Genomic DNA, 15,046 nt, shown 5'->3' with positions numbered 1-15,046 from the left:
ATTGAGTGGAGCTGGGTCTTAGCATTGAGACAGAGATCTCTGGGAGAGCTCTCGCCAATATTACATGGGGCCAGGAGGTCTCTGGTGGTCCAATATCCTGAACTCAGCTCTCACACCTCAGAGGCTCAGGCCTGACAACCGGCCAGAGCACCAAGACCCTGTCAGCCACACAGCATAGATAACTGTGGTAAAAATCTGACTGGTATCTTGGATTTTTCTTTGCTGGGCAATTTATCCCATTCTGCATAGGTGTAACTAAGCTGCAGGCCTCTAGTTTCAAAACTACAGGCACTTAACAGGATCTGAAGGTGGAGTTTTCAGCCCTCTGATGTCAAAAGGTCACCAAGCCAGATACTTGCGCATGCCACCATGAGCAATTCTATGTTGGGAAAATACAAGCTGGCATTGCTCTCCAAAATTACCCTTAATTTTCAAGAAAGCAAGAATCCTGGGGGAATTCCCTGGCAGTCCAGTGGGCAGTGCAGCCAAAACAAAAAGAAAAGCAAGCAAGAATCCTGAAACCCATTGGTTAAGATACAATGACTACTGTAGGTATAAGAATTAGTATCTATACAGATACAGAGAACAAAATAGTGGTTACTAGTGGAGAGAGGGGAGATAGAGGGGTAATATAGGGGTAGGGAATTAAGAGGTACAAACTATTAGGTACAAAATAAGCTACAAGGATATACTGTACAACACAGGGAAAAAAACCAATATTTTATAATACCTGTAAGTGGACTATAACCTTTAAAAATTGTGAATCACTATATTTTGTACATCTGTAACATATATTTACAGCAACTATACATCAGTAAAAGAAAATAAATAAATAAATAAAAAGAATTAGTAGTATATGTAGTGATAATAACAACACAAATCTGTTCTTCAGGGCACAAAAAAAAAAAAAAAAAAAAAAAATTGTGAATCACTATATTGTACATCTGTGACATATATTTACAGCAACTATACGTCAGTAAAAGAAAATAATAAATAAATAAAAAGAATTAGTAGTATATGTAGTGATAATAACAACACAAATCTGTTCTTGTCTTTCCTAGCAAAATAATGAAGTTTAATGAGTATAACTGGGAATTCCTGAATTTAGGTTTTTTGTGTGACCAGTAGCTAAGGCAAGACTACCACAGCAAATTACTGTTTAGGGAGAGAGAACTTCTGCATGAACCCCCTTTCCTTTGGGGAAAAAAAAGGTAAAAAAGTAACACCAATTTGTGTCAAGGCTGGTAGAAAGAAAGAATAAAACCCTTTGTTTGTTTTTATTTTTTCTGTCATTTTAATGTAAGATTGACACAGACTGCTACAACATCTGAGATTCCACAGAGAACTACATGCTTCTGTTATTAGAAAACCTTTGCTGAAGCACTTGAACTTTACTTCTTAAAAAAATGAATATGGAGGCTTCAAGCATTTTTGTCAGCACACTGCCATTCACAACAACCTTCTAGATACTTATTTTCTACCTTTTCCTAAAAAGGTAGTTCTCACTTACCAGAACCCCACACACCACTGACAGGTTCAAAGCTCCTGAGCTCAGAAGTGATCAAAACACACAAGGAAGTATAATTAGTAGTCCAAAGTTTGGTTTAAATGTTTGAAGAACAGCAAACACCCAATAACACATACCAAATAGATTATTATCGCTTCTATGATGTAATGAATCAACAACTAAAACCACCTAAGACTGAAAATTTCTGGACTCAGTGTCTATTGGTATAAAGCCTTCATTCTTAATGCTTCTTATGGCATCACAGGTGTCAGAAATCACACAGTACATTCTCAGCATTCTACAGTAGTCATCAATTTCAAAAACTATAATATACATCTGCATGTTACACAAACATGATTCTCTAGATAAGCATTTTGTCATATGTCAACTCCTAGCCTCAAATAACAGAACACAAAAAGCTATACAGGACAAAACACCACAGAACTTTTGCATATTCCCTTTTCCCAGTTGTTAGCAAGGGGCACGTTTTATAAGAGAAAGTGATGAAAAATCAGAAGTTTTGCATCCAATGATTGATCCCAACTTTTTACTTTCTTATCGTCTTCTGGTACCACCATATCCTAGAATAAGGAGAGTAAATTTTATATTAGTTTTTTTAAATGCATTAGAATTGCTTATAAAATTACAACAGTAATACACGTTTATTGTTAGCAAATGATACAAAACACAAGGGAAGAAGGAGAGAATGAGCTTGCCAACCAAGGCTGCAGGACTCAGTGCATCAACTCCCCACAAGAGCCCTTCCAGACATCCAATCAGCATCAAGTCTGCTAAACACACACATGCTTGCTGGCAATAACTTTTAGTCAGGAAACCAAAGACGTGTTCTTTGCTGGGGCCAGCGTGGTACAGGCAAGACCCAAAGTCTGAGCCAAACAGCAGAGAGGCCAGTGGAGCCTAAGCCAGGCCCTGCTACCTCTCACGACTCCAGCGGTAAATAGAAGTAACATGGGGGAGGGTCACAGACTTTTGATGGTAAAGGTTACCTAGGCACCCCCAGCTCCCCCAAGATGCAAACATGCTAACAGACAGGTTACAAGACCACAGTGTTCCCATCTGGAAACTCAATTTTTCTCAGATCTTCCTGTAGGTTATTTGGTAATGTCTTATGATTTTCTTCACCTAAGTCCCATACATTTCTAGTTGATATATACAGTTTCTTACAGTTCTTGTTTCCACTGGGAATGTGGTTCTTTTGTCACATTATGCCCTACGTAGTTACACCTTTATATATCTTCTCAATTATTACCACCTCTTTTTCTCCCCCAAAGCAACCACTGTCTTAACATCTAACACCACAGATTAGTTTTGCTTGTTTTTAAACATGTATATTTATAAAACATGAATGTTGCCATCATACTGTACATATTCTTGTGTGTCTGGCTTCTTTCTTTACATCTGATAAATTTATCCACATTATCGCCTACAACTATTTACTTATTCTTACTGCTGCACAGTATTCCACTGTATGAATATAACTCAACTTATTCATCCATTTTACTGGTGGAAGATACATGGATTTCTTCCAGTTGAAGGCTACTATGAGTAAGGATGCTACAAACATCCTCGTACTCATCTTTAAGTGTAAAAGTGTACGCACTTCTGTTACCATGTATTTGTGAAACTGCTGAATCTTGAGTATGTTTATGTTCAATTTTAGTAGGTAATGCCTAACAGCTTTTCAAAGTGATCATATCGATTCATTCACACCAGCACTATGAGAATTCCACTCTGACATTTTTAAACATATTTAAATATATTTTCTGTCAATTTCAAGAATTATTTAAAAAAAAAAAAAAGAATTATTCATTGTTCTATAACTTCTTGCCTCTGCTGAAGAAGACAAATCCAACCCCAGCAATCTATCAGCGCCTTATTATCCACTACCTCCGATTCTCTGCTAATTAGATATTTAACTCCAAATAATTTGTTTTTTTATATTTTATCTCTGCTTCTTTACAAAATTTCCTCTTAGTCATTGCAATAAACATATTTTTGACAATGATTTAAATAATGGCTCAATACATTTTTATTGAGTTTTACCAAACTGAAAAGTTCAACCTTCTACCTAGAAAATTCCCATTTTAGAGCTTAAAGGACCCCTAGAGATTAACCAGAATTAAACATACATGGAAACCAACGTCCAGGAAGGTTTAAGTTAAAACCTTGGTTAGTGAAAGACATGAGTCTAAACCAAATTTCTGTTTGAGTTTTAAAGAACAGAAGTGGGAGGAAAGAATAGATCTGAATAATATTTTAATCTCAGTTAATTGTGCAACTAATATTTCTGGTGGGTATACCACATAAAACCATGACTGCTAAATGTATAGTTAATCATCTAAGTTCCAAATTGTTTCTGTACTTTACTGAATAGGAACTTCTTGATTTTTTGCTCTCACCTGACGCTGTTCTGGTTTTTGGCTCTGAGCTTGAACACGCTGAGTAGCTTCCTGGGTCTCCACGAAGTGGTGAATAAGCACGACTATTCCACGAGCTGGAGTATGAGGATGGGTAGTACCACGAGTCAGAAAAGGGTGTTGCTGCTCTATAAAGACAAAAGTGTGTCAGGCATTTTTCTTGTGACTATGATTTTTAAATACCCTCCTATTCCTAAACCATCAGAAAACAATTTTTATCAAGTGTTTTTTCCTCAGGGTTCTGGTATATTAGGATTAACATAAAATAAACACTGTTTTATATTTCTGCCATTCTTATGGTCATTGCTATGAGGAAAGAAAATGACAGGGAATAAAGGTTCTTTCTTTCTGAATTCGCATTCAAATACAATCTAAACTTAAACTACTATTTAAACTGAAGACATTCCAAAATCTGGTCACAAGCTCTTTCCACCCTTGCTTCTATCATTCTCCAACCAAACCAGAATGCCAACTGTGCCCCAAATGTTGTGTTCTTTCCTGCCTTCTCAGATGTCGAGTCAACAGTCTTGCTTCTAACTCATATCTATAAGCATGACATGTGAAAGAAAACAACACATATAATATTGATCAAAGCACAGATGGCATTCTTTCCCATCCCCAGAGAATCTGATTTAATAGGGTAATGTCACCATAATTTATTTTCCTTAACAAAACAAATCCAGTCAAATTGTAAGTAAAACAAAGAAGCCTCTAAAGCGAGGCTGAATTAAAGAGCAGGTGAGATAAATGCAAAGCTTACCTATTGCTGCCAAACAAATATCCTAATATTCCTCCAGTTCCCAAGCCAGTCCAGAACCCTGGTCCTGAATTTTTATGTCCTTGTTGTCCAGTGAAAGCACTGCCAAAACCAGAAGTTGCACCATGCGGTCCTAAAAATAAAAATGATTATGTATCCTCTCTTAAACCATAGTCTACAGAACTAAAGATAATATGACATTTCAATTGTTTCATCTGTATGCTTTAATAATAATACTCAGGGGACTTCCCTGGTGGCACAGTGGTTAAGAATCTGCCTGCCAATGCAGGGGACCAGGGTTGGAGCCCTGGTCCAGGAAGATCCCACGTGCCCAGGAGCAACTAAGCCTGTGCACCACAACTGCTGAGCCTGTGCTCTAGAGCCCGCAAGCCACAGCTACTGAGCCTGCATGCTGCAACTACTGAAGCCCACACGTCTAGAGCCTGTGCGCCGCAACAAGAGAAGCCACCACAATGAGAAGCCTGCGCACTGCAACGAAGAGTAGCCCCCGCTGCCTGCAACTAGAGAAAGCCTGCGCACTGCAACGAAGACCCAACGCAGCCAAAAATAAATAAATAAAATAAATTTATTTTTAAAAATAATAAAAATAAAAAATAATAATACTTCAACTTATAAACAAGTGTATTCAAAAGGTGTATTTATAAAATACTGGTTTAGGGCTTCCCTGGTGGCGCAGTGGTTGAGAGTCCGCCTGCCAATGCAGCGGACATGGGTTCATGCCCCGGTCCGGGAAGATCCCAATACCACGGAGTGGCTAGGCCCGTGAGCCATGGCTGCTGAGCCTGCGCGTCTGGAGCCTGTGCTCCGCAACAGGAGAGGCCACAACAGTGAGAGGCCCGCGTACCACAAAAAATAAATAAATAAAATAAAATAAAATAAAATACTGGTTTATAACCAAGGAGCACCTGCCTTTCCCAAACACAAGGAAAAGGAGGGATATGTTTTTAAGTCAGGGGAGGGTGGTTTCTTCCCATAAGGTCACATCTGCCCTGCTCCAGATCAGCTACTAGAAGATGACCCCACGTGTCAGAGCTACTTCCTTTCTACTGTGTGGACACGTCTAGAAGCTCCAGGTTGAGAGCTGTACCTGAGTGTCTAATGGAGGAATCCAAGTGGAGGATATTTGTTGGTTGGGAAGTCGGGTCTTACAAGGGACCAAAAAAAAAATATCTTCTGCTCAGAGGAAGTTTTTCTTAAATTGCTGTATCATATACATAAAGGGAACTGTGCTAATCCCACATGTACAGCATAATAAATCTGTACGTATGTACCCAGGCATGTAATCACTACCCACATCAGTAAAACCTTTCTATCACCCAGAGACTCCCTCACGACAACTCCCAATAGATACCCACCCATGTCAGAGAGAAGCCAACTCTGACTTTTCTCACCACACTTTGGTTTTACCCATTCTTGAACTTTTTATAAATAGAATCATACGGAGGTACTCTTCTGGTGTATCATTATGTCCATGAGAGTCGACCTCCACCACTGCATATATCAGTTTTGTTTTTGTTTTTTTCTAAATTTATGTATAGTAAGTAGTCCAATGTGTGAAAAAAAACAATTTGTCTCATTCGAATGTTTACGGACATTCTATTTCCAGTTTTTGGCTGCTGTGAATACAGCTGCCGTGAACATTCTCGTGCAGATCTTTTTGCACACACATGCATGCATTTCTCTGAGGTATGCATCTAGGAATGAAATTGCGGGGTCATTGGATGGCGTATGTCTAGTTTCAGTAGATACTGACAGTTTTCCAAAGTGTTTTATCCTTTTAACTCCTTCCAGCAAGTTCCAGTTAACTACATCCTTGCCATAACTTGGTACTCTGTCTTTTTAATGCTAGCCATTAAGATGATTAAATGGTGGTTAATTAAGAACTCAGGTTTTAATCTGCATGTTCCTGAAGACTAATGATGCTGAGCACCTTTTCAAATTTTTATTGGATATCTAGATATCTTCTTTTACTATAAAATGGCTGTTCAAATCATCTGTCCATTTTTTTAATTAGGTTGTCTGTCTTTTCTCAGATTTGTGGGAGTTCTTTATGTACTGTAGACACACGTGCTTTGTTGAAAATATGTTTTACAAATACCTTCTCCCAGTCTGTGGCTTGCCTTTTCACTCTCTTAATGTTGTATTTGATGACTAGACATTCTTAATTTAAATAAAGTCTAATTTATCCCTCTTTTCTCTTTGGCTGGTATTTTTTGCATTCTAAGAAAGTTTTGCCTACCCTGACAAATATTTTCCTATGTTTTCTTCTGGAAACTTAATTGTTTTACTTTTATGTTGAGCTCTGTAATACTCAGTGAATAGAATTTTGTGTGTGTTGTGAGACAGAGTTCAAGGTAAATGCTTATTACCAAATCTGACCAAGTTTGATTGAGATGATTTGCAATTTAATCATGCATCCTTAAAATAGTAATCACAATTAACCTTATAGAGAAACAGAACACAAGAGGTAAAAGAAGTTGAAGGTAAAAAAATAAGACAAATCTGCTTTGGTTTCCCAGTGCAACCATTTTCTATATCAGAAACCAGCACAGGATTCACTACCTGACTTCTATCCTACTTACTGCCATTGCCTAGGAAAACATACCTGTGAACTCAGGCTTAAAGCCTGCAGGAGAGGGTCCTTCAGAGTTGGTGAATCTCTGATAACGATGGGAATATGGAGGATACTCAGAATATGGTGGAGGAGAATCATGACCATTACTAAGGAAGAATTTATAAACTCCAAAGGCAATAGCAAGTAGCACCACGATGGTAAGCACTCCACTGATGCTACAAGATTCTCGGGAGTACAACTTATTATAATAATCAGAGAAAGAGTTAAAGCCATGGTTTTTTCCAGACTCTCTCGATTTTTTTAGGCCAAGTTCCGTGTAATCTAAGTGATACTCCAAGCCACAGGAACCTCTCAGCACATACTGGTCTTCAGAGGATTCATAGCCTTCACAGCTCACCACAGTTTTTCCAAATTTGTATGCGATATCTAAATCGGTCTTACATTCCCACTGTGAAGAAAAGTAGAAACAGGTTATTAAAACCAAAAGATTTTTTTTTCATTTAACATACATTATTTGGGCTAAACAGCTGTCATAAAACAGCAAAATGAAGCAAGGGAATGATAATCAAAATTCAGGACGAGTATTTCTGTGTTGGGGGAGGGCAAACCAGGGGCTTCCAAGATACTGGTGATATTAACGTTCTACTTAAGCTAGGTGGTGGGTACATGAGTGCTCATTTTATTACTATTCCTTATTCCTTACATATAGATGTAAAGAATTCTTTTGTACATATTAAGCATTCCCTAATTTATTAATTTTAAGCAAATTTTTAAAATGTCAACTTTTTAACCACTGTTGAAGATGCTTTCTTTAAAAATAGGGGTTTTTTCAACATTAAGGCTCAAATATCAGCATCATATATGAATATCTGGTAGCTGTTGATATAACCTTCTGAGAAAAACTTCCTACACAAATTCTATAAAAACCATGGACTACCTTTCCCAAGGTCCAATCCATTAAGTAATTTTCTTAAGTTTTTTTAAAAAGACATTTAGAAAAACTGCAAAAAGAATCTATGCTAGCTTCAAAATTTTCCAGCTTAAAAAAAAGAGCCCAGGTCTACTTTGAATTCTATAACTATTTTGAGCTGAGTAGGTAATATGCTTCTCTATCAACATTAAAAAAGATATAAGCCAAAAGAGATCTGATTGGTTCTATTGCTTTTCTCTTTTTTGGACAAATTAACTTCCTCTTTCAAACTTCAGGTACACTATATCAGCTTTATTCAGATGTAATTCACATACTAGACACTCACCCATTGCAATGGTTTTTAGTGTATTCACAGAGCTGTGCAACCATCATCACAATCAATTTTAGAATATTTTCATCGCCCCCCAAAGAAATCTCATCTCCTTTAGCAGTCACTTCCTGTTTCCCCCCAAGCCTCTTAGCTCTAAGCAACCACCAATCTGTCTGCAAGGATTCCCCTACTCTGGACATTTCATGTAAACGGAATCATACAATACGTGGTCCTACGTGACTGGCTTCTTTCACCTGGCAGAATGTTTTCAAGGTTCACACATGTTGTAGCATAATCAGCACTTCATTCCTTTTTATGGCTAAATAACATTCCATCGTATGGATATACCACATTTTGTTTCTTCATTCATCAATGATGGACGCTTGGGTTGTTTCTACTTTTTGCCATTTATGAATAACGCAACTACAACGTTTAGTATGTTTCTGTGTGGACACACATTTTCAAGTCTCTTGGGTACACACCTAGGAGTCGAATGACTAGGCATTCAGTAACTCTATGTTTAAATCTTTGAGAAACTGCCCGTTTTCCAAGGTGGCTGCGCCGTTTCACATCCCTAATGGCAGTGTATGAGGGTCTCTCCACATCCGCACCAACACCTGCTACTACGCCTTTCTGATCACAGGCATCCTGTTGTAGGAACTGGTGTCTTACTGTGGTTTCGATTTGTATTTCCCTGATGCTGCACACTTTTTCAGCTAATGATGCTGAACATTTTTTCACATGTTTACTGGCCATCTGCATATCTTCTTTGGAGAAATGTCTAGTCAGATGCCTTACCCACTGTTAAATTTGGTTATATGTCTTCTTACTGAGTTGTAATAGTTCTTCATATACTCTGGACACAAGTCCCCAATCAGATAATATGACTGCAAAAGCTTTCTCCTATTGTGTGTGTCCTTTTCACTTTCTTGATGGTGTCTGTTGAAGCCTAAAAGTTTTTAATTTGGATAATATTCAATTTTTCTATTTTGTTGTTGTTGTTCTACACTATTCCATTTTTTTAAATAATTTTATTTGGAGGAAGATTTATAAGCTTGTTGATTTAGGTAAATAAACTCAATCTCTATCGGTATTTCATGTTAATTGTCATTTCCTTAATAGCATATACTAATAGAGGCTTCTAATTATTATATTTATACTCTTGGAATTAGAAGAGGCTCTCTCCTGCTACTAAACATAAGTCAACGTATGACATCCTCTATACTTTGCTCATGCCATTCACTCCCTTCTCTATCTCTTCAGCTCTAAAAATGTTATCCTTCCTTACTAACACAGTACATATAATACTTTCTTCTTCAAGTCTTTCCCAATCCCCCCAACTGGACGTGACTTTACAATACTTTGTTGGCACCTAGATGTAATGTGAGTGCTTGTCTTATCTATTCTCCTAGGAAGAGAGTTTCTTGAGGGTTGTGACTCCATCATTCATTTTTGTATAATACTGTTTAATATATGTTTAATGAATGACTTTGCCATTAGTATCTTTTTTCCATCAAGACTGGAAAGTAATATAAAAGTAAAAGTAATTTCAGCTTTAACCTGAAGATTCTGCAATCTGGTTAGCAAGACTAGGAAAAAATGTTGTGAGATACGTATCACCAAGCAAATATGAACTCTCTCCCCGAACTGCATACATGAGGCACAAAGGTTGTATCAAACAAGAATATCACTCTGATGGAAGGGAAAACTGTCAAAGCAAGCTTCTGGCCGAATGACCAACCATCTTAAATCCTTTCTGAAAGCAGGCAGAATACAAAGTAGAAATCTATTCGTATTGATTTAAACTGAATTCACTTAAAATCTATTCCATTTCTAAAGGATAACAAAGTTTGGAACTTCAAGGAGGTGGCCTGTCCTAAGTACAAAATGCCAAAGACCTGAAGACAATAAAGCCCACTGAAATGCTTTCACTCGTAAGTAACCACGCTCAGCTCTAAAACAACTTTTTAAAATCAAGCATTTGAAGCACAATAGGGACACAGGAACCCCACCCCCACTTACAATCTACAATTCCTTATCATCTTAACTTTATTTTTTAAGGATAGGTTGGTATTCTTTGAGGAATGACAGAGAAATGACAATCAAAAGAAATCCTCTACCCCCCACCCTCAAGTATATGAAAAGTTTTGAAAATTTACTAATGTCTTATGAGAAAGTTTTGGTATAAAGATTACAATGAATATTTCCAGGCTTTAAAATCAGTTCATTTCTTTCAGAGGATGTTCCTTTCAGAGACCGAATCACTGATTTATATTTATATATTTTAGGTAACCGGAGATTTTCTATATGTACTTCCCCAAAATACTGAATAATGTCTCAATAAACACTTCACTGAAAAGGATTCCATTTAGACTTCCATCAACATAAAGAGTATTACCTGTACATCATAACCATCCCAGCCTTTGTTCTGACACTGTATGACTTTGGGGGTATAAGAATCACATCCAGCTGTGCCTCCAACACATTTCAACTGTGGGATCGGATCCAACCTACGGGAAGTAGTATAGCGGTCATAGTGGAGGGTAAGAGCTTTTATATCCCGCAACAATACTCGGTCTGAAACAGTAAGAACACAGATAAACAGATGGTAAATATCTTGTCATATAGAAAGATTCATTCTAGCAAAACTCTTGTCATCGAAAATACTTTCAAAAGTAAGGCTCTTTCTTGCCTTTTGAGGATGACTAAGGAAGAGAAGATGGAACAGTTTCCCAAATCCCAAAGCCATCACAACAACCTTCACACCTTTTGCACAAAAGTCAGAAAGTCACTCCTTTAAGGTCTCCCTTCATTTCAGGATTGATGTCCCCTAAACTGCTTCTATATCGTGAGTTCCACATAATTTTTGCAAAATCAGAACCAAAAGTTCATTCTGAAACGTTGTACTACTGTATGACAATTGACAATAATATCAATGGTTAATTAAAATAGCAAAACATATACATGAATGTTCCTGAAGCACACTTAATGACTTAAACGTCTGTCAACAGATGAATGGTTTAATAAAATTTTGGCCTATTCACAAAGTGGAATATTATACAGCAGTTAAAATGAGTGAACTAGAATTCATGTATCAGAATAGAAATAGTAAAAACATTTTAAGCAAAATGCAAGTTGTAGAATGTTTAGTAGGATGGCTTTACATAAACCGCGAAAACTGGCAAAACAGTACTATGTGTTGTTAAGGTCTATACGTGTATATACCAGTAGTATGAAAACATGCATAGGAATGACTAAACATCAAATTCAGAGCACCACTGAGGACAGAGGGAGAGCAGAGCCTTTCGCTCTCTATCCCTCATGTTTTATTACTTTGCAGGGGGGAGGTTTGCTTGCAAATATAGTACAATGTAAAGATTCAATAAAACTGGGTGGTGAGTACGTGGGTTTTCATTGTGTACTTCTGTGGGTTTAACTATTTCACAATTTTAAAAATTAAAAAGTTAAACTATTTCACAAATTAAAAATCATATTGACAAAGCAGTTTAAAAAGAAGAAGTCAAAACAAGGTAATTATGGCCGGCACTGATGTATCAATACATAAGTGAATTTTGAAGTGTTATTGGAAAATGAATAGTCTTCCTACTTATCATCCTCAGATTATGATGGAAGATACTGCGGATTGGTTCACTCAACACCCATCTTGCCCTCAAACTGGTATGACTTCTTGCAAAGCTAAAAGACTCCTAAAACGTCTTGCAGCTACAAATCCCAAAAGTGATTTCGGTTCTGTCAACCGGAGGGACTTAAGCGAGATCCGGAGATCAGAGCTTAAACTCAGACTGTGCCCAGACTAGCAGGCAGTCATGGGGGCTCAGGGTTTTCCTGACACTGTCCAGTGCTCCGTAATTAGTGTCGTGGATGCGAAAAGGCCTGATGTGAGCCATCCAGTGTTCACTGCTGCAGATGTAGCAGACATCACTTTCCACCATTTTGTTAGCACCCAATTCCCTATATTTCAACCTGTCAAATTAGCAAAATTTGCTGCCTCTCAAATTCCACTGAAAGTACAATAAATGAATTGTTTTGCCGATGTGAACAAACAAGGTCAGGCAAAACAGAAAAGGAGATGGTAACAGAATTTTGGAAGGTGAAAGCAGATGGACCAATAGTTAGGTGACTAGTCCTAAATATAAGTGAAGTGCCAGACCAGCAAGTGGGAAAACTGAGAACCAACCTGACACACGTAATGGAATCCCTAAAAGCAACAGGAAATAGCAGCTCTTGAATTGGAGCTGACTAAAGTAAGCACTACAAGGTGAAAGCTGCTTGAGAAGAAGCTACATCCCTAGATGGTCTCCCAAGCTCTTTGCATTCATGTACATATATATACACACATACATACACACACATACACGCATACATATTTCACAATTTTTTTAAATCTAAAAGTAACACTTTTTCCTTTTAAAAAGAGAAATCCATTCCTCCTCCAATTTCACATTTCTGTGATAACCAGAACTAGCAGCCTGGCCACACAACAGATACATACTCAGGGGTTGTTTCGACTTTTGTTAGTTTATTTTTATAAAATTGAATCATACAGTGCACGTAACTCTTCACGTGCTTTTGCACTTAATCAGACATCAACGGTATTCCCTCACGTCAGCAAATACAGATCTTATTTATATTTATTTACCAAAAAAAGAGCTTAATAAATTTGACTAAGCTGAGACTTACTGGTCACGCGTCTCTCGCCAAAATACAATAAAACTAGAAATATAATAATACAAAGTAATCTAATAACATATAAAATGGTAAAAAGACAGCTGAAAACCAGTAACAACAAAGAAAGGAAAATTGGGTTACAGCAATCAAAACATATCTGTAATTAAATCTATAATAATGTAAACAGTAACACAGGATTAGGAAACTGAGCATGTGCACAACGTATAAAAATTCATCCCTGATGGTTAAACACTTACCACAAAATAAACAACCAATTAAAAGTACTAGAAGAAAACACAAAAAGAAAGAATATGTTTATGACCCTGGGATGGGAAAGATCTTAAGACACCAAAAGCAAGACTGACCAGCAAGATAGTGACTATACTTGGCAAATCATGTTCAATCTATGAAAACCCAAGAATCCATAATAATACTTAAAGGGAAAGCCAAAAACTCACTTGTCTATACTTAAAGTGGCTACCAATTACCTCACTTTGAAAACTAGCAATTAAAGATTTTAAATTAAATGTTTATCCTGACTTTCCAGCCAGAACCATAATCTGAAATAGCCTCAGTTGATAAGGAAAATCTCAACTTTACTGAAGAATATCAATCAATAAATGCAGAAGAAGTGATAGAATTAGAAAAATCACCATCTTACAACCCCTAAATAAACAGATTCAGAAAAGGATCAATTAGTTTTAAAATCATTAAGTGAATGGATATTGGTATGCTGCCAAGTAACATTACACGGAGTGCTCTCTAGTCACAAAAGGGGAAAAATGTAACTTCACGGGGGAGAAACAAGCCACTGTAATCCACTAGTCAAACTTAGCACTGCTAATGGTATAAAGATCGATATTACACCATCTCCTATGATGTAATCCTCAGAAGTATTTAATATGAATCTAATCAATCCTTTGGACCTAGCATTCAGCTTACTAGAAATACAAGGAAGAAAAAAAAATGCTAAAACAATGTCATGAGAAAACAGAATCCAGAACGTAGGATATTCTAAAGGATAACTGGCCCAATCCCTTCAGCAAAGCAGGAGCATGAAAAAAGAGACCATTCTACATTTTCAAAAGACTTAAGGGATAATTCAGTCAGATGCAATGACTGGTCCTGGACTGGGCCCTGGTTTGAACAAACTAGTTTAGACATTTTAGGGACAACTGTGATATCTGGCTATGGAATGAGTAATTAGTTGATATTAAGAAATTAGGGTCAATTTTGTTAGATGTAATGTTATTTTTACTAGGTGGGGAAAAGTTCATTAAAAAAAGGCTTATACTGAAGGATTTAGTTATGGCCTATCATGATGCCTGTAACTTTCATTAAAATATATCAACATTTAAGGGCTTCCCTGGTGGCGCAGTGGTTGAGACTCCGCCTGCCGATGCAGGGGACATGGGTTCGTGCCCCGGTCCGGGAGGATCCCACATGCCGCGGAGCGGCTGAGCCCATGAGCCGTGGCCACTGAGCCTGCACGTCTGGAGCCTGCACATCCGGAGCCTGTGCTCCGCAACGAGAGAGGCCGTAACAGTGAGAGGCCCGCGTATCGAAAAAAAAAAAAAGAATACATTGCTTAAATAAGCAAAAAGGATATATTATACAGCACAAGGAAATAGAGCCATTGTTTTGTAATAACTTTAAATGGAGTATAATCTATAAAAATATTAAACTAATATGTTGTAAACATGACACTAATATTATAAGTCAATAATATGTCAATTTTTAAAAAATGGGGCTTCCCTGGTGGCGTGGCGGTTGGGAGTCCGCCTGCCGATGCAGGGGGCGCGGGTTCGTGCCCCGGTC

The 15,046-nt window shown here is 37.4% G+C and overlaps 1 protein-coding gene across 1 annotated transcript in view; it reads right to left on the bottom strand.

Annotated features, from left to right (window-relative positions):
* Positions 1 to 1,281: 1,281 nt before the first annotated feature.
* SARAF (store-operated calcium entry associated regulatory factor) overlaps positions 1,282 to 15,046 on the bottom strand; it is an 18,467-nt gene continuing 4,702 nt past the window's right edge. Inside the window, exons 2-6 of the mRNA XM_024765141.1 lie at positions 10,938 to 11,116; positions 7,329 to 7,746; positions 4,706 to 4,835; positions 3,928 to 4,073; positions 1,282 to 2,088 (exon numbers count right to left, since the gene is read on the bottom strand). Coding sequence (XP_024620909.1) covers positions 2,063 to 2,088; positions 3,928 to 4,073; positions 4,706 to 4,835; positions 7,329 to 7,746; positions 10,938 to 11,116 — 899 coding nt within the window. The 3' untranslated portion in view covers positions 1,282 to 2,062. The remainder of the gene's footprint in view (positions 2,089 to 3,927; positions 4,074 to 4,705; positions 4,836 to 7,328; positions 7,747 to 10,937; positions 11,117 to 15,046) is intronic.

This window comes from Neophocaena asiaeorientalis, unplaced genomic scaffold (assembly GCF_003031525.2).
Source record: "Neophocaena asiaeorientalis asiaeorientalis breed wild unplaced genomic scaffold, Neophocaena_asiaeorientalis_V1.1 scaffold14, whole genome shotgun sequence".
NCBI classification, from domain to species: Eukaryota; Metazoa; Chordata; class Mammalia; order Artiodactyla; family Phocoenidae; genus Neophocaena; species Neophocaena asiaeorientalis.
Note: the sequence above shows the minus strand (reverse complement) of the source record. Positions and strands in the feature narration are given on the sequence as shown.